Below are 20,943 nucleotides of genomic sequence, written 5' to 3'. Positions count from 1 at the left end.
CCATTCTTTTTGCCATTTTGATATCAAGGCCTTCCTAATCACAGTGATACTATCCTTATATGGAAGCGTTGTGTTTGTTATGTATTTGTGCCCTGCCATTGATGCACACCTATCAGCTGCTTCATTACCCAGTATACCAACATGGCTTGGTACCTAGCAAAACCTAAGTGACCTGCTGTATTTGCTAAATGTTACCATGTTTAAAATATCCCCTTTCAGGGGTTCACATTCCGATTTCATGTGAAGAGCCTTCAGCGTGCTTAACGAATCAGTGTATATGATTGTGTTTTTGTGTTTTTCAGTGATGATCTTTTTAACGACAGTTCATGTTGCATAGACGTCAGCTGTGTAGACAGAGGCGTGCTGTGGCAAACGAATACCATATTTATTCGAATCCAGGCTGATAGTGTTTTTAAAATAATCATATTCCAAACTCTAGGGTCGGCTTAGATTCGAGGATTTTAAAAAACGCGCCAGTTTTTCATCGAAACTGCTAAATATGGTGCATAGCTAGCGCCATCTAGAAAAGTCAGCATCGCAGCCGCTACTAGCCGTGCCAGTAGCCAACTGTACATAAGCGAGGTCGTCATTTTGACCTGTGTCGTGTCGGCCGTACCGGTGTGCGGCGTGGTGTTATCACGATGGCACCAAGCAGGAGATACCACTACAGTGCAGCTTTCAAGCGAAAAGTTGTGACAGCCGCAGAGGCATCGTCGAACCTTCAAGTCGCGCGGGACTTCGGCGTCGACGAGAAAAACGTCCGTCGTTGGAGGGGACAACGACAGCAGCTTCTTGCGTGTGCCGCAACGAGGATGGCATTTAGCAGACCAAAGAAAGGTCGTCACCATGAAATGGAGACAGTTTTGGCCAACTTTGTTCGGACGCAGAGAGCAGCTGCCCTTCCAGTGACAACAGAAGCGCTCCATGCGAAAGCTAGGGAACTTTCGAGGGAGCGAGGCCTAACGCCAAAGGATTTCAAAGCCAGCCGGGGCTGGCTTCAGAAATTCATGAAGCGCTTTGGCTTCAGCCTCCGACGTTGCACTTCAATCACCCAGAAGCTTCCAAGTGATTTCGAAGAAAAGCTGGTAGATTTTCAGCGCTACGTGCTGCGAAAGAGAGAAGTGGCAGGCTACAACCTTGGGCAAATCGGCAACGCCGACCAGGCGGCTGTGTATTTTGATATGCCAGTGGTGTACACCGTGAATGAAAAGGGTGCCAACGAGGTGAACATGCGCTCTGTGGGCTACGAGAAGCAGCGCGCAACTGTGTTGCTGTGCTGCACAGCTGATGGACATAAACTCCCTCCTTATACGATATCTAAAAGGAAGACACTGCCTGCTCGAGAAACTTTCCCAAGAAATGTCATTGTGCGGGCAGATGAGAACGGGTGGATGACGGGTGCGATGGTGGAAGAGTGGGTTAAGATTGTGCGGCAACGGCGTTCAGGAGCCCTTTTGACAATGAGCTCGCTCCTTATCGTCGACTCTTACTGTGGGTACTTGACCGACAAAGTGAAGGCTGCGCTCGCCCAAGCAAACACAGACCTTGCTGTCATACCGGGCGCCATGACGGGCCAGTTGCAGCCACTTGATGTCTGCATCAACAAACCTTTCAAGGATCGTCTGCGGAAATATTACACAGACTGGTTGACTGACAAAGACCACATGCTAACGACAACAGGCCGCATCAAACGTGCATCGCTATCGCAGCTGGCGGGCTGGGTAGCTGCAGCGTGGGACGACATCCCAGGTACTTTGATTGTGTGCGCCTTTAAAAAGTGCAGCATATCTAATGCGCTTGACAGTACCGAAAATAGTGCACTGTTTGAAGGTAACAGTGACAAGGAACACAGCGCCGAGTCTAGCAGCGACGATGACGTTGAATGAGCTCAGCACGTTCAGATTCAATAAATGCTGTTTGCATTTTGTGAACGCTGTCCTCGCTTTTTTTGTTCGGCCTACATTCAAGGTAATATTTTTTTGTTGTTGTTGTTGGCTTCGGACTTTAGGGGGTCGGCTTAGAAGTGGGGTCGGCCTAGATTCGAGTAAATATGGTACTTCTTTCCGAATGTTCTGTTACGGACCCCACACCTACGTGTTCTTTTGTTTTAGAGCCATCAGTGTAAAATTTCAGATAATATTGATATTTGTCCTGAAGAGCACGGAATTCTTGTATAATGTGTTTGTGTGGGCTGTCTTTCTTCTTTAAATGTGTCAATGTCCAGTCACATAACGGTGCGAAATCGTACCACGGGGGGCAAACGTTGTGGTTTTTCGGCAATCAGAGGACTTCATGAGGAATGTCATAATCCCGACAGTATTGCTCATACCGCAGGAAAAGTGGCCTAACCATGTTCGGTTGATTTGTGTAGTGTAAGCGTGAGCTGCATTGTGTGAGGATGTGGTAGCATATGTGTTGCCGTAATGACTGAATTCTGAGTACATAAGAAAAATTGAGTAATGCTATGTGCTGCTGTAAGGAGGGTTCATTACACTCAACGTATAAACTTTGAATAGGTGATGTTCTGTAAGCACCACTTGCCAGTCGCAGTCCCAGGTTATGTACTGGATCAAGTCATTGGATGTAGGACTGTCTGGCTGAGCCATAAACCACGCAGCCGTAGTCTAAAAGGCTATGCACAAGAGACCGGTAAATATGTAAAAGACACGTTTGATCGGAACCCTAGTGCTTATGAGATAAAACTCTGAGGATATTCAATGCTTTATTTGCCTTAATCTTTAGTGCTTTAATGTGGGCTAGGAAGTTTAGTTTTTTGTCAAAGATTACTCCCAAGAATTTACATTCTTGTTTTACCGGCAGCGCGACATCGTTCAATTTTAAATCCGGGTCTAAGTACAACCCTCGTTCTTGCGAGAAAAGCACTGTAACAGTTTTCTGAGTAGAGAAGCGGAAGCCATTTTTCTCAGCCCACTCCATTAGTTTATTTATTGCCATTTGGAGCTGCCTCTCACATGTTGGTAAATTTGAGGCGCGGCACGCTATATACAGATCATCGACGTATATGGGGTGCCTAATAGAGGGGGAATGACTTTGTTAACAGAGTTCATTTTTACTATAAAGAGCGTTGTGCTTAGTACGCAACCTTGTGGCACGCCGTTTTCCTGGATAAATGTGCATGAGAGCACAGTGCTTAGACGAATTCGGAATGCTCTGCTGGACATAAAATCAGCGAGGCAGTTTAGCATTTTGCCACGGATTCCTAACCCAGCGAGGTCACAGAAGATTCCGAATCTCCACATGGTGTCATACGCTTTTTCTAGATCGAAGAATACTGCCAGGCAGTGCTGTTTGTGTAAAAGCTTCATGCGTTTCATGTTCAAGTCAGACGAGGTGGTCCGTCGTTAAACACCCTTTTTTATACCTGCACTGATGAAAATCAATGAAGTTCCGTATATCAAACGTGAATGTTAATCTCGAATTTACTATGCTTTCACATGGTTTTGCCAAACAGCTTGTCAGCGCAATGGGTCAAAAGCTGCTTGGGGATGAGGGGGATTTACCTGTGTTTTTTAAAAAAAGCACAACTACTGTGTTTTTACAACTCTTTGGCATGCTTCCAGATTCAAATACTTTGTTAAAAAATTTAAGGAGAGCCTCTATGGATGCTTGGGATAGGTGTGCAAGCATGGAATAATGGATCCGGTCAGGTGTTTTTGCCAACACAGAGAGCCCTGTTAAGTTCTTGTAACGTAAATGGAACATTGTATTCATCCCTTGACATACAAGCAGTTGGTAGTTTCTCCTTTTCTGCCGACAGTTTGTATATCAAGAACGTGTTTGAACAATTAGCCGAGCTAGAGACGTAGAAATGTTCCCCAAGTATATTCGCTTGTTCTTGTAGTGTTGTCTGAGTGCCTCAAGGTGTAAGTATGGGTATCGTGTATGACGAGTAGTCCCCCTTAAACTTCCTGACCTATTCCCACATCCTTTTGGAAGTGACGGTGCTATTAATTGTAGATATATATTTCTGCCAAGACAATTTTTCCGCCTGTCTCCGAACATATCGAGCTTTCGCTTTGGCTTGTTCGAAATTCAGAAAGTTGTTATGTGCTGGGTATCTGCGTAAGATTATCCGGGCCTTATTTTGCTGCTTTTTTGCTACGGTGCATTCATATGTCCACCAGGGATTCAGCTTTTTCCGAACAACGCCAGAAAATTGCAGAATGGCGTTTTCAGCTGCAGAAATAATGCAACTGGTAAACTTTTCATTAATTTCCTCAATGCTTAGTTCTGTTAAAATAAGTTCCTCCAGCCTGGCACCTTCTGTAAAAACAGCCTGGTCTGCCGTTTGTAACTTCCAGTGGCGCTGTTTGTGGGATATAATGGGTAGTGTTGATGTAAGGTGGATTAAAGCAGGTAGATGATCACTGCCATATGAAGTCTCCAGTACATCCCGTTTAAAATCGGTAAAAATGTCGGGAGAGCAAAATGCTAAATCAGGGCAGCTTAAATTGCGTGAACTCGGTGAAAAATGTGTTGGTGCACCTGAATTCAAAAGACAGATGTTGTTTGTCAAAATAACATCTTCGATAAGTTTTCCTCTTTGGTCATTCTTATCGCTGCCCCGGAATTCGAAATCCCGAAGGTAACGCCGGAAGAAGTAAAGAAAGCCTTAGGAGATATGCAAAGGGGGAAGGCAGCTGGGGAGGATCAGGTAACAGCAGATTTGTTGAAGGATGGTGGACAGATTGTTCTAGAGAAACTGGCCACCCTGTATACGCAATGCCTCATGACCTCGAGCGTACCGGAATCTTGGAAGAACGCTAACATAATCCTAATCCATAAGAAAGGGGACGCCAAAGATTTGAAAAATTATAGACCGATCAGCTTACTGTCCGTTGCCTACAAAGTATTTACTAAAGTAATTGCAAATAGAATGGGGAACACCTTAGACTTCTGTCAACCAAAGGACCAGGCAGGATTCCGTAAAGGCTACTCAACAATAGACCATATTCACACTATCAATCAAGTGATAGAGAAATGTGCAGAATATAACCAACCCTTATATATAGCTTTCATTGATTACGAGAAAGTGTTTGATTCAGTCGAAACCTCGGCAGTCATGGAGGCATTACGGAATCAGGGTGTAGATGAGCCATATGTAAAAATACTGGAAGATATCTATAGTGGCTCCACAGCCACCGTAGTCCTCCATAAAGCAAGCAACAAAGTCTCAATAAAGAAAGGCGTCAGGCAGGGAGATACGATATCTCCAATGCAAGGGAAGGGAAGCGTAGCAGGGGGCGGCAGAAAGTTAGGTGGGCGGATGAGATTAAGAAGTTTGCAGGGACGGCATGGCCACAATTAGTACATGACCGGGGTTGTTGGAGAAGTATGGGAGAGGCCTTTGCCCTGCAGTGGGCGTAACCAGGCTGATGATGATGATGATGATGATGATCGCTGCCCCAAAGAGTGCAATGAGCATTAAAATCTCCAACTAAAACAAAAGGCTCCGGCAGCTGGCCAATTCAATTTTCCATGTCTCGAGTTGTGAAATGGCTATGGGGACGGATGTACAACGAATAGATGGTGACAGTCTTCAAAGATAAAACGGTGACAGCTACTGCCTTGAACGTGGTATTTAATGAAACATTCCGTGTGGGGATGCTGCCTTGGATGACAATAGCGACACCTCCTGATTGACGGCTGGAGTGCTAGCGGTCCTTTCTTATGACAGTAAAACCTTTAAGAAAATGAGTATGATTGGGTCCTAGGTTCGTTTCTTGGAGGCCGAATGCTACTGGTGATAACTTATTCATAATGTATTTGATGTCACCTAGATTGTGAATTAGGCCTCTGCAATTCCAATGAATGATGAAAGCCGTCTTATTGGAATCGAAAAAAAGAATTTACTTATGTGTGTGAGCTTACAGGTTGTAGGTGACATGTATTTAAAAGCTGATTACTCTTATGAAGGGTGGTAACCGTTCAGGTTACCTGTCTCCTTTTCACTGGAGTTGCAATATGTTTGTCCTTCTGGGAGCACTCCAAGGAGCGCGGGTCTTTTGGCGTCAATGACGGCGGGGTTTTAGGATCGACCTCCATCGGCTTTTCCGAGGCACTAGATGATCGAGAGCCAGGCGCCGAGACGTGCGTCTCGGGCCGTGGGGTTCCTCTCAACTTCGGGCCCTGCAGCACTGGCTGCAGCCAACAAGGGGGCGGTTGGGGTTTCTACGGAAGTACCAGACGTGGACCCTGTAGACTCCCTAAACAGGTGTGGCGCTGCCCCCTGCCGCTTCGCACTGGCATAGCTTACTTGAGGTAAGTGCCCTAACCTTTTCCACGCTTCATAGAATGAAATCTTTTCCTTTACAGTTATTGCGATTTCTTTTTCTCTTTTCCAGCAAGGGCCGCTCCGTGAGTAAGCTGCATGATCGCCCTTGCAATTGACACATTGTGCGGGGGCATTGCAGTTGTCAGATGGATGGTCGTTGGCACTACACTTTGCGCATGTTCCTTTGCCTCTGCACGATTGAGATGCATGCCAGAGCCTCTGGCACTTGAAACACCGCCTCGGGTTTGGTATGTACAGTCTGACGTTGATTTTCAAATATCCTGCGTCGAGTGAACTAGGGACAGTGCTACTACCAAATGTCAAAATCACATGTTTCGTAGAGATCTGTTGGTCATTTCGTTGTAGTGTGATTCTCTGAACCTTAATTATGTTTTGCTCCTGAAATCCTTAGAGGAGCACTTCGTCGCTGAGGTTTAACTCCCCTACTAGTGTTGAGTGAGCGGTGTGGAGTGATAGTTACTTTGATGTCAGCGATATTGGTGAGTTCGCCGAGCTTTTCTAGTTGATCTTTCTTGGTCCGTTCAAGGAGGAGGTCTCCGTTAGCCATCTTTGAGGCCTTGTAACCAGGTCCAATTGTGTTTGCTAGGCATTTCGAAACAATGAATGGTGACAGTTTTTTAACGGTGGTGTTGCCTTCACTGTGAAGAACATGGTATTTCGGAAATGTGTCTTCGCTTGGCTTTAAAGAGAACTGGAAAGTTGCTTCGGTGCTACCTCTTTTCAGAGGACGATCTGAAAATCGCGGGAATGCTTCTGCCATTGGATGGTTTCAAAATTGGCCGGCGTTGCTAGCCACCCACCACCGAGCCCAACAAGGGGACATACAGGTTCCTAGAAACCTGCAGACGCCAGCTATAACCACGACCCTTATAACCTAATGTATGTACCCAAGGTTGAATATATTACACACGGTTAACCCTTGCCGCCAGGAAATACGGAAGTAATAAGAAGTGAAGAGAAGACAGGAAAGATGGAAAAGTGGGAGAGAAAGACGGAGACTGGTGGGGAGGACAGGAAAAGGCGACTGCCGATTTTCTCCAGGTGGGTCAGTCTGGAGGTACCGTCTACGTGAAGCCGAGGCCGAAGAGGTGTGTTGCCTCCACCGGGGGGCCGTAAAGGTCCAAACACCCGGCATCGGCTCAACCCCCAGGATCCCCTTTTCCCCAAACACGGCTAAGCCGTGCACAATTAGACGCGAGAGGGTCCAACCCCCGTGTGCTCAGGTACGTGGTGTCGCAACACACCAAACGCCTGCTGACGCAGACGCCCCTGCGGGGTAAAGCCATTGGCAGGAAGTCACTTTCTTTGTGCACATAAACTTACGTTATGTCGGAAGATGCCGAGCTATCCATCAAACTTGTCTTTACAGCAGACGGGGAAAAGTCAGTACCAAGTTCCCGGAGGGAAGGAGGAGACGCCGGCGAAAGCGCACCGGGGTCAGTGTCGAAGCTGTCACTCGGGGACGAGGCCTGCTGTAACGGCTCGCCGCGCACGGACGGGTTACTGGTGCTCCTCAACGGCGAACTGCGTGCCAGGTGTTGGTGGCTCCGGCTTGTCGGCAGCGGAGTCCTCGTGAACCAGTGGCCCGGAGAAACTGAGCGCGTCACGCGTGACGTCGCCGGCTGCCTCCGGTAGAACAGCAGGTAGGCATCGCGCGCGGCCAGATCTTCGTCCAAGGCTCGACGGACCCTGGCGTCGTCGAACAAGTACCACTGTTCATCCACGGGATTCTTGCAGCAAGCTGCAACAGCAACAATGGATCAGGAACCACAAGGTAAAATGAACATACAGCACGGCCCACTTTTAAAGAAACACAGCAGAGACACACTTAAGTAGGTTTAGACAAATAAGTGTTCTTTTCAAAACTCCATATCTGTCAATTTTATGGTAACAGGTTGATTATGATAACAGGTTGAAGAAATGAAGGTCAAATTCCCATTTTCTGAGTTAGATGCCGAACTCCCCGGCCCGGTACGTCAATGTGACGTCATGCATATCAATGTATTTGTTCCTATTTGTGTCTTTGTGGTTTAGCAAAAGCTTTTGAACCTTGCTAAGTAGTCTTTGACTCTCTTAGGCCACAACGTAATCCATATTAACAAATAAAACATTGACTATGCCCCAGCAGATGACGTCTAAATCCATGACATCATGGCCGGCTCGTGTGGCAAATTCAAGGGGGCATCGCCACCCGTCTATCGCATCTGCATCTTTTCTGGCTAATCAATCCTCCTCCCAAATAACAGTGGCTTTTAAGTCTTTGTAGAAGGGTAATATACTAATACAGCGCAAACGATTTTACTTTTTAGTCTCCCTTTAACTCTTCCATGCATGATGATTAGCATTGATGACTATTCTTATTTTTCCCTTTTCCCTCATCTTCGTTACAGTAGAACCTTGTTCATAGGAAGTTTAGGAGAAAAAAGAATGCAAGGGAAAACATACTAACTGGGAGAACATACGATCCAAGTCACTAAATAGTTTGGCGGACTCAACTGTAGTTGGCACCTATGTAATGCAAAGCATTGTGCATTGCTTCATCACGTGAGTATGAAGCAAGAGTCCTCACGAAATCGCAAATCTCATTGCAACGCCATAGGTCCATACCCTTGCCTCGTTCGGGTGTAGCACATAGACTAATTGCGCCTGTTTCTATGCCTGTGAGCTGACAATATATGTTCAGGCTTTCTGCAGGAAGTTGCTTTTTTCTCACGCAGATCAGATGTGTGCATACTCGGTCAGCAAACAAGGGCACACAAGCCATTTCGCTGGCACTTGCACATTGCAGCACCTATCATCTTGCTCGAGGTCATGATTAATACGCTGTAACCACATTGACAGCATCTTACGTGAAGGGAGAAAAAAAAAGAACACCGGACTCTCAGCTCACCACTGCTAAGCAAAGCACAGTGGTGTGCCCGCGAACAGCCACTCTGCTATGCATTTCGTTGCAACTAGCCTTTAATGTCAAAAAGCTTGTGAAGCATTACAGGCTGGTATACAGTCACTCATACTCACTCACCAACATATTTACCAGCTATGTGTTCACTCATAATTACACACACTCGCTTGTGTTCCTACAAACGTCCACTCATGCTCACCAACACTTACTCGCATTCGTCGTCACTTCCATGCACACTTACTGGCACCCACTCACATAAATACATCCGTTCACACTTGCAAACAGTCATTCCATGTTCATACTAACGATCGCTCAAAGTCACTGTCACCGACTTTCCCATTGCACTCACACTGACGCACAAAGTTAATACAACCAATCCTAGAGGAAAAGCTCCCCACAGCGCCCTTGCATTGAAATCATAACCACAAGGGTGCAGCCATGTTTCCGCTCAGCGCTGGCGCAGACGACAAGAGTGCAGACGACAGGATGCGATTAAGACAAGATGCGCGACCAATGCAACCTCAAGCCTCCCTCAGTAAAAAGTCAACGCCCACTTTTTTGAACTTCCTATGGGCCGCGAAAATGGCCGAAAAATCGGGCAGCCCGAAAAAAATGAATGCACGCCTTTTTGCCCCAAAGGGCTCAAATTGCCACAAAACGTCCGAAATAGCTCTGAAGGCCTGCCGGTAGACTTATTAAGAGTAATGGTGCTCGTACTGTGACAGGAGATGGCTGGTGCGCGCGTGTGTAATTTAGGAATACATACTGTGTCCCACGACCAGGGTGTCTGCCAGGTTGACATTTCCAAAATTCCCCGAGTTTTCCAGGTTTTCCTTGAGAGCCTTTGCAAAATTCCCAGAGTGATACAGAACTTTGTTTTACATCAAGACAGGCTCACACCATGCCGCCCGACGCTGTCACTCTCTAGTAAGCATGCTAAAAAATAAAAAAACAACTTAATCCAGTTTGAATAGTAAGGAGTATCACTTATTTTATTCAAAAAAGAAATCAGAAGGGAGGGGTTAGTAAAATGCATAGCGAATAAAATATCTTTGAAAAATAAATGGTAAAACTCATTGCAAATCGAGTCGAACATTCTCAAAGACAAAAAAAAAGGTGCAGAAACAAATGTTTTCGAATATAAGCTATGTTTATCAATTGATAGCAAGCTCATTGGTATGAGGCCCGAACATTGTCCCAAGTGAGATTCTCTCGACGGCTGGTGTGTCAACCCCAACTGTCCTGACATACTCTCAGCCCACTCACAATGCCTCGGTGTTACGTTTCACTGCTTTAAAGAGTTTGTGTTGGTTTGGATGAGGGGCCCCTGCATCACGGCATCAGCCAAGACTGTTCTGAGCTCAAGCACCTTGAAAAAAGCCGGCGGCTCGCCTCATTTCCCATTCATTCCTCTAAGCATAGGTCCTTTCTGTTCTCGTCCTCCTTCCACCGCACATTCACCCCACAGACCATTTGAAGCATCCTTCTTCATCAGTTGTACAGTCAATGTAAGATTTTTCAGACTCCCTAGGCGACGCAAAAACGTCCGTAAAATTGGGCAGTTCGAAAAAACGAATGCATGTATTTTACCACTGTTGAGGGCTCAAAACACCACAGGCACATCCAAAAAGGCCCACCAATACATTTATTAGGCATAGCAGTGCTCGTACTGTGACAGGAGATGGCGGGTAGGTGTGTGTATAATTAAGGAATAGATACAATTATTCATAGGGGACCTTGATCATGAGAAGGAAATTCACGGAATAAAATTGGGTTGGAGCGCATATGTCAGACATACTCAGATTCTTACTGGAAACTTACCATTATCACTAAAAAAAAAGGTGTACCATCAGTGCATTCTACTAGTACTAACATAAACTTAGTACCATATTTACTCATATAACGATTGCACATTTTTGTCCAAAAAATTGACGCAAATTCAGGAGTGCGATTATTACGCGGGTTAAATTTACCACGAAAGCAAAAATTTTTGTTTTCATCCCGCATTTTCTGCGGGATGACAACAGGTCAACAAGCAGGTGGCTGCCGCTGTAACAGTGCGGGTCACCAAAACAAAAATGGCAGTTGGCGGAGCAAGGCGAACACACTGAACATAATTTTTTTTTCTTCTCGTGAGTATATTACGCGCATTGAGACAGTTTTTTCCATATCAGTAATGAATAACATCGTTAATATCGGCAAGTTTGCAACAATAACGTAGCCATGTCCACTTTGAGGGGACAGAAAGAGATATGGGTGCGCTTAGCTGCCAGTGACATAGGAACTGCGGCATTTGTCTTCACTACTATCCTCATACGGCACGTTTCCGCTAAGGGTGGGCGAATATCTTAGCTGTGTTACAAGCGTCGGAGTATGAATAGGGTACACTTCTAACGTATCAGTGTAAATGTGGCCACTATCGTTGCCGCTCGCGGTTTGTTGCGTGCCCACGAGTGCAGACGAGAAGAATCGAAAAGTGCCTTTGTTTGTTGTTGTTGTTGGCCAAAACCATTATGAAGCCTACAAGTAATAAAGCCCAGGCAAGTTTGGCTGTAGCTTTCTTTTTATGGAAGTGCGGAAAGTGATGAAAGGAATGAAATGGGGCATCTGCTTAAGAATGTTTGGTGCGTGCAGACCACTTGGTAAATCTTCAAGAGTTGTTCGCGTAACATTCGACAGATGGTAACCGTGATCGTCATAAGCTAGACTTGGCATACGACATAATGCTGTGACAAGTTTGGGGTGCGATCTTTACACGGGACAGAAAAGAAATCAAATTTTGATGACAAAATTCAGGGGTGCGATCATTACGTGAGTGCGATTATTGCATGAGTAAATACAGTATGCCTATGTTCATTCTTTTGCTTTTGTCTTTTATGAAAGCAGTGTTTGTTTTTGTATCAGTGTTTGCTACTATGTTTGCCTTGCTGCATCGCGATGCCCACCAATGTGATTGATTATCATTCTTTTATAAATGCAGTGTTCGTTTTTGTATCTGTGTTTGCTATCATGCTTGCTTTGATGTATCTTGATACCCACCAAAGGCACTTCACCACTCCTGCCTTGGTTACCGAATGGCAGCTGGCAGTATTGAATAAATAAAAAAACAATATGGGGCAGAAACTTGGAGATTGACAAAAAAAGCTTGAGAATGAGTTAAGGACCACGCAAAGAGCAACGGAACGAAGAATGTTAGGCGTGGCGCTAAGAGACAGGAAGAGAGCAGTGTGGATCAGAGAGCAAACGGGCATAGCCGATATTTTAATTGACATTAAGAGAAAGAAATGGAGCTGGGCAAGTCACGTAATGTGTAGGTTAGATAACCGGTCTACCATACGGATTGCAGAATGGGTGCCAAGAGAAGGGAAATGCAATCGAGGAAAACAGTAAGTGGGGTGAGGAAATTAAGAAATTCGCAGGCGCAAGTTGGAATCGGATGGCGCAGCACAGGGTTAATTGGAGATCAAAGCGAAAGGCCTTCATCCTGGAGTGGACACTTAAAATAGGTTGGTGATGACTGTGTCCCGTGACAATTGCCCCTTCCTACGCTTGTTATGCTTCGCCGCAATACTTTTGCATACGCTTCACCGCGCAACATTTCCAAGCTGACTTTCGGGAACGAGCATTATGCAATGCGCTGTGCTTTCCGAGCTTCGAAGCCAATCGCGAGGACCACGAAGATGCGCGTTGGTGCCATTGCTTACAGCAGCAAATTCTTTCAATGAAAAACACTGCGCCGAACGGCAAGAAGCTTAATAGCAAACGTTGAAACAGCTAGGCCTAACATTTACCGCAGTGGCGAGGTAATCAAAACGGCGGCAGTGGTAGCTTCGATTAATGCCATTCTGATGCCACTCCTCCAGCTGACGACATGGTGTCAAAAGACCTATTCGTTACGATCCGTCTCTGTTACGCGAGCCAGCGTTACCACGACTTTCGTTCCCTTTGAATAAAGTTACACGTAACTGTCCCTGATAGAATCACAAATTCCCAGAGTTTTTCCAGAGTATTTCCAGACTATTCAAAATTCCTGAGAATTCCCGGTTTTCCCAGTTGGTAGACACTCTGCATGACAACTGCCTCTTCCTACTCTTGGTATGCTTCACTGCACTACTTCGCATATGCTTCACCGCGTAACACTTCTCTATTGAGACGAAGCTGACCTTTGGGAACCGGCATTATGCAATGCGTCATGCTTTTCGAGCTTTGAAGTCATTGGCGAGGATTACAAAGGTGGAGATGGCGCCATTGCTAACAGTGGTGAATTGTTTCAATGAAAAACATGGCACCGAAATGCAATAAGCTTGGTAGAGAGCGTCAAAGTAGCTAGGCCTAGCATTACAATGGTGGTGGCTACGGCTGCCAGTGGACCTGCTTGCGAGAGCGCCTGTTCGAGGCGGCAAGATAATCAAAATTGTGGTGGTGGTGGCTTTGATCAATGCCATTTTGGACCTGTGGTCCTGGCAAAAAGTCCGTAAAATCGGACAGCGAAGCGTTTTTGGGTCCGAAATTTCATACATTCTTATATGTTTACCCTGTGGCAACACAATCTGGGCATATTGCTGTGCAGCCTCCGACTTATCATCTGGCCCAGCATAACACGGCTACACACTGCACTGCGTTACCGATAAAACACAGTGCCACCACTGCGTCACCCGAGGTATGCGTCACCGATGGTGGCTACAAAAACAGGCTGCCCGGCTGGGAAGAGTTGCTTTTTTCCATCCGCTACCGAGACGAGCGTAGTGTTGGTATGCTCGTCCGCTCCCATCACTAGTCGAATAAACAGTTGTTATGTCATTATGTTCGGATTCGTCCTTCAGCAGGCACGACATCCCACAACTCTATGGGGTACCGTGACGGTCCAGCGAAGAGGTCTGTATCATCAGGCATGTCCGAAAAATCGGGCGTCCGGAAAATCGGTCATTTATTGCAGTGGCAGCATCTAGTTTAGGTGCCTGCAAACACATCCTTGCATGCATCATAAATCTTTCTTGAAAAGATATGGAAAGAGTGTTACACATCGGCCGTACGTATGTGACTGACTATATTTTCTGATTCTGATAGCTTCTGACTATATTCAGTTTTAGGAAAATTACAGGTAGCAACATGGTGAGTTGTTTGCAGTTGCCACTTTTGCCGACCCCCCCCCCTTTCTTTTCCTCTGGAGCCAGCATAGTAATTACGTCCGCCAACCAGCAGTCGCCCCTGTTTATGCTCCCCATCCGCTCAGGCCCTTCACTACTCACTCTCTATTTCAGGCCTGTATAATCAGTGTGGAGCGTGAGTGAAGCGTACTCGCGAGTGAGTATGCCCATCTATGCATGGCACTGGACTAACCTGTATAGTGGCCCCCCTGCAGTCCTGTCCCATGATGGCTGCAGAAGGCGTACAGGTCGTAGAGGGCGCTGCTCGACCCCGATGCACCTTGGCAGAGGTGACTGCTGAGGTCCAGGTCTTGAAAGGGAATCTCGACTCGCGTCGCCAGCTTGCTGTGCCGGCCTCCATTCTGTGCGAGGTGAAAGATGGGGCTAATGAACAAGTTATATTATTGTAAAGTATCCCTTGTATAGATTGCCTGCAAGTAGCTAACAAGCATTTTTGTAGAAGGGTAACTTTAACTCATTATTGCAGCTCAATTCATTCTTCCTTTTAGTGTTCCTATAATGAATTGTTGAGTGTTCATTCTGTTTACAAAACAGCTAAGCCGCAAAACACCCGATGCTTTTAAAATGAAGCAGAACTGTGCATCACTTGGCAACGGTCGAGTTTTCAGGCCTCGACGCAACCGGTCTTTTGGCCAAACAGCACACCTAACTTTTTTTAACGCACTCTCACCTGATGGAAGCGCTTGAGGTGTATGACCAAGATCTCGGGGCAGAACCAGAGCCCCAGCTGCGCGAACCCTTGCTGCCGACTGTCGCACTGGGGACACAGCCAGGCCTCTTCCGGTTCCAGCTGGAACGAGACGGACACAGAAGTTGCAATTATGCAGCTTGGTAGCAAGGGGTGGGACTTTGCCACGTGTCACGTCTACAGCTCACAAAATATTGACTCATGCGTGTTTTGTCCTCATAAGTTATGATCACTTGAAAGTTAAAAAGCCTAAAGAACTCTCACAATCATTTATAAACCGAAAATGTTCCTCTGCTGCTAAACTGGGCAAAGCAAACGAGAAGAAAAGCAAGAGCACTGCAGACATTCCTCATGCATGTTTATTGCTAGAGACGACAAGTACTTGTGCAGGAAGATGGTTCTATTCCAGGGATTTATGTGGTATAAATGTCTAAAAAGAAAGATACTTAGTGTTACATGGTTCAGCTTTAGCTTTGTACTTATGATCGATGTAGTATGACACACATGGCAGATGAGCATCAGGGCATGTGGAAAAGCGGTAGCACCGGTGACTGAAAACCAGAGCAGGAAAGTTACCTTGCCTCACGTTGCAGTTTGCAAACATGCCAACTGTGAGATTTCTGGATCGTTTACAGTTTCCAGTCATGTGGTGGTGAGGTGAGCGGTGGGAGGCCGGGGAGTACATGCGAAGGTACTAAATGACTGCACTAACATTGCGCTAACTTTTTTAATGTGTTTGCCTTTGGATTGTTGACAGCTTAAACGACTGACAGGCGACACTCGAGATATGTCTTTATTGCCCCTGGACAAAAGCTGCCAGCCTTCCCTGAAAAGGCCCGACTCGCCTGCTGTCTGCATGCTAACGAGTAGCTTCACCGCGCAGCAATAACTTCGGTCATCATTCACTTAGGCTTAACTTTTTTTTTCTGTACAACTGCACTGGCAGAAGGCACTTGCGATTATCTGCCTTATCTCTTCAAGAATGTAGGCAAGGTACCATTCGCAACTTGTTAGTGCCTGGCCGTGAGCATTCCGACCAATTTCTGAGCAAAATATTGGTTCAGGCTATTCATTAATTTATAGCACTTGAATATGTAGTTGCCAGCACAGGACAGACAAAACACTGAACGATGGGCACTAGCATTAACTTACAACTGACGTTAAGGTCAGACAATGAGTTGATACACGCAGGAACATGGAAAACAAAACAAAACGGAGGGAAATCAAACATGGGAGTGTGCTAACCACGGCAGTGTGCAACGTGAAGTGCATAAATGGATTGACAGCATATACGGAGCAGACGAAAAACAAGGACAAAAACAGAAACAGACACATGCGTGCATAACTATGCTTTTGTCCTCATTTTTCAGTCAAGAAGTCACCAATCACCCAAACCACCATACACATGGACAGGTTTATTTACTGCGTCAAGAACGCAGTGCACTGAATTTTACTGTCCTGTGGCATAGAGTAAATTGGACAAACCGAGCTGTGTTTAAATTAACATGTGGAAGGGCATAACAGGAAAGTGCAAAAGGAAGGCGAAGGCCACCTTGTGTCTTATTGGGCCAATTCTGGGTGAGGCCCAAATACAGTCGCCGACCGTTTATTTGGACCTCACGGGGACTGCGGAAATGTCCGAATAAACAGGTGTCCGAAAAAGCAGATGAAAAAAATGAAATCCTTTATTTTCACGCACTTATTCCAGCTTGGCAGTAGGCTTGAAGAAATTGTGAATGTGCTGTTTGACGCTGTTCCATTTACGCGCAATCAGGTAAGCCTGAATCTTGGATAGGGTCGTACGGTCACTATAGGCAGCTGAAAGCACAGTCACTGCTTGTACACGCTCCGCATGCGACGGCAGCATGGCACATGGTGCGTCATTTTCCGACTCAGAGTCATCGTCTGGTGGTGCAGCAGAAACCTGACGAATGATATCGCCGTCGTCGAGTTCTGCTCATGTCAGTACAGCAGTGTCAGCACCTGTGAAACTGTCAAATGAGACGGTGTCTGGAATCGCAATGCAACCACTGCGCAGGTCTCGGCAGAACATTTTCCGCGTCAGTAGGGAGCACATCGGAAGGCGACAAATCTTAGGCCTCCCGGCATCCGCTTACCGGCATTCCCCAGCGCAGTCTGCGCGGGCACTGTCGGCGCCATTAGACACTTGACGCTATATTTCCGCATGCCGCGTTGGATCACCGGAACCTCGACACAGCACACAAAGCAAACATTACCATGCCGACACCGGTCGCACAAATGAAAAACGTGGCCTACTCGCAGCGTCGTGCGTGAAGAAACAAATCAGCTGCTGGAGTGTCTTGACATGGCTTACAAAACTGAAACCGGAACTGCTGTAGAGCAACTCTATCGAACCAGGCAGAAACGATGATGATGAGAGGGGATTTGCAGTAGCGCCACTTCGTGGGGCAGCAAGGAAGCTCCGTTCAAAACAAAAATGGCATTCAGCAAGTCAAACCATGCCCCGGTCAGAGTCGGTGCATGGTGCTCTCGACTGAGTTGGCTCAAGGAGCGTCCGAAAAATCCGACGGGAGGTTGCAAGGTGTCCGAACTTTCGGCATTTGTTATACATTATGCTCTGTGGGGAGAATGGCGGTACCACAAAGCAGACCGAATAATCGAGCATGTCCGAATTTTTGGAGTCCAGAAAATCAGTCAGCGACTATATTGACATACAGTGCTTGTGTTTCATGAAAGAAATTGCTACGCACACGAGATCGTCAAGGCAGCAGCAACACTGAGTGATGATTATGAGTGCACGAGTTTGACATCTGCTTCTTTATTGAAGAAAGAATTTGATTTTGTACATGATATGGCAAATACAGTTAAACCTCAATATAACAAAGTCGGTAAAATTGGCAATTTGCTTCATCGCAATTTCTTTACATTGAAGTTCAACTTCTTCTGCAAATAAGTACAGTTGCCAAAGCATTTTCTTGAGTGCATAACTTGAGAGCGTCTGGCATTTACCAGTCAAAAGCAAGTGCTTGTGTTTATCATTCTGCGTTTTGTCATCCCTCTTATATTCAGTGCTAAAAATCTAATACCAGTGTCAAAAGTACACTTCTGATCGCGATCGGGGCCGATCCAGACCGAATTTCTTAATCGCGATCAGCAACGGTCACTTACATGGTTCAGCGTTTCGGATCGAGTTCTTATCGTCTGCTGATCATCGGCAACTCTCAGCGCTGCATAATGCCTTGGCTACAAATTCAGAAGTGCGAAATATGGTTAAATTTGCACAGTATTTCAATTTTACAGGTTCCTATTGCTGACAAAAAGGTTTTTAAACATTCTTTTATTGAGCTGCCTTCACTTTTTGTTTTTAGCGTTGTTCAGAATACTGCACTAGAGGGTGCGGACGTCCACCTGCAATCGCGTCCGGATCCAGATCCCACAAGATTGCAATCACAGATGACCGTGTAGAAACATTTGATCCGGATCAACCTCAATCCGGATCGGCCCCAATCGCGATCAGAAGTGTATGTGTGACACCAGTACAGGCATTACAGACCCATTTTCATTATTGTAGTAATGTACGCGATTGAGCTAGTTGGCATTGATCAGGGTAGTTGATGCTGATTAACCTACAGGCAAGGATGTTAGCAATTCTCCCTTCCCTATTCCTTCCCCCTTACATGGTGGAAAGGTAAGCAAAATGCTAGACTGCAATAGATGCTGTAAAACCCGATTAGCTTAAGCAGGCTAGGTGACTATCTGTTGCCACCATAGATTGTCCCACAAAAATTACTATAGGGTACGCAGGCACTAGTGTCTATTGCGGGGTGGTCTGCAGGCATGGCGCTTCAGCCAGCGCGGAAATGATGGCTAGCACTTGGGTTTGCCTATAGTTCATCCTTCTGGCTTCAAACGGCTTTGTTACTTTGGAGATGATCCATCTTCAACAAAATAACACGCTATGAAGGCAACAATTTGAATTAATTCTGCATGTGAGCAGTCTCATTGTCTTCTTAGTTTAGAAATGTGGGACTGCTTCAAAATTTAAGCTGATAAAGGCAGATAACTCGCACCAAGTAAAACCGCAAGAACGCCTGAAGCCGCACGAGGACCAGACAAGTCCCTGCACTAACCATCGTTACCATGGTAGCTGAAAAATCGCAGTGCCCGAATTCCCTCCAGCAATTTTTGTAGGAAACTCTACGGTTGCCAACCTTTTTTGAAAGGGATGCCAATAGAAAAAGTCCTCCCCATCCCCATCCTGCTTATTTGCGGTTTCTCCCACCATCGTGTTACGGCAAGTGCATTTGATAAGCCGTCGGTGTACCTTTTCCTCCGTGAAGTAAAAGGCAAGACAATCCGAGAGAGACACCGACGGCTCCGGCTCCTGCTGAGTTACGCCGATGTCGTCCACGATGGAATCTTCAGCCAGGAACAGCCTGAAAAATAGGCAGCAAAAAAGTTACAGCTAGCGTGTCGACAGTCAGCTGTTTCGTAGAGTAACATGGTTGTGTCCAGTTTTGGGAAGACAAGTCATTGTATTGTTCCGAGTGTTCGTAGCAGCTTGAACTAGGGATAAAACCTAGCAGATTACTATTGCCCTAGCAGATGAATCGTCAATAAATTGATAAAGAGACAAAGTGTTAAACCTAAACACGAGGTGTTCCTTGATATGCGGCACGCTTTTTTTTTTGAACAAGCTGTGGTATATAGGCTCCTACTGTTTACTGCTGATAGGCTTATGTGGATAGGTGGATATCAGTAGCAAGAATCATTTCAGTGATAATTTGATAATTAACTAAAATACGTCAATTAACTTTTCTACTACTAGCCTCAGGGTTCAGGTTGTAATTGCAAAATTGAAGCCAAAGAGTAGTGAAGAGCAGAAATCCTAAAGCTAGCCCTACTTTCTAGGTATCTGTCCCCAAAACCTGCTAAAAAAAACTGCCTCAGTATTACAGCTAAGATCGTCCCTTAATTGTTGGAGGCACACTTTCAGAAAACTGTTAATATAAAATGCTCATGCATTTTGTAGCACATTTTAAGGTCACAAAGGGCACATATTAGCAGCCAAGCAAATAAATGACCCAAAAATGGTCGCTTTTCAACCAAAGTGATAATCTGTGATCAGCTTGGTCCCGCAAGAGACCTCTGCGAATCGCCGGTGCGACTGAGCCCCAAGAGTGGCCATTCTGTTATTGCCAAAGGCCTTCTGCAATAACAAACAAATACAGCCTATAAATACAACTCTATTTACTATTCCTTTTTTGTGTCCCTTTAGAGAAAGCAGCGGGCGCTTTTAACATTGACAACGTTGTCACCAGGGTAGCGACAAGTATGGTGCGTGCAATAACCGAGTACGACAGCTGGCGAGAACGGCATGGCAAAGTGCAGCAATACTTGCTTGTTTCGAGACCCAAAGAACTTCCTGGTAAGGAAGACGAGAGTCATGGTTATCAGCAAGAGAACCACCACAGAAGGCAGACTGAAACATTCTTTAACACATTTACTCTACGGGTTAGTTCTCACGGCACATGTTCGGTACACATTTTCAACAGCCAGCATGTTGTAGAGTGAAACTTACTTATTCAAACGAGCAGAAAAGAGCTTGCAAGTTCAATACAGTGTTTAATTCAGTACAGATGTTTTCATATGCAATTACTAAAAACATTTCTGACCTAGCTTTTCCTTTGTATGAGTTATTTATTTATAGCTACTGAAACCAGAATGTGGGGTTTTAGCAGGATGCACTTACATTTTCTAGGGTGCATTTGCGTTTTCTTCTTTGAGAGAACTCGTTTTACTGGTTGAGGCAGCGATCGCGAATGTCCAGACATCAAGGAATAAATTTGTCACAGGCAGCATGCATGGGCTTGCACATTTCACACCA

At 45.7% G+C, this 20,943-nt stretch overlaps 1 protein-coding gene across 1 annotated transcript in view; it reads right to left on the bottom strand.

Annotated features, from left to right (window-relative positions):
- The window catches only part of Usp15-31 (Ubiquitin specific protease 15/31), a 65,297-nt gene that overhangs the window by 14,641 nt on the left and 29,713 nt on the right, over positions 1–20,943 (bottom strand). Inside the window, exons 7-10 of the mRNA XM_075702150.1 lie at positions 19,381–19,492; positions 15,057–15,176; positions 14,559–14,727; positions 7,640–8,057 (exon numbers count right to left, since the gene is read on the bottom strand). Coding sequence (XP_075558265.1) covers positions 7,640–8,057; positions 14,559–14,727; positions 15,057–15,176; positions 19,381–19,492 — 819 coding nt within the window. The remainder of the gene's footprint in view (positions 1–7,639; positions 8,058–14,558; positions 14,728–15,056; positions 15,177–19,380; positions 19,493–20,943) is intronic.

Source organism: Dermacentor variabilis, chromosome 8, assembly GCF_050947875.1.
Source record: "Dermacentor variabilis isolate Ectoservices chromosome 8, ASM5094787v1, whole genome shotgun sequence".
Taxonomy (NCBI): domain Eukaryota; kingdom Metazoa; phylum Arthropoda; class Arachnida; order Ixodida; family Ixodidae; genus Dermacentor; species Dermacentor variabilis.
This window is presented reverse-complemented; position numbering and strand designations above follow the sequence as displayed.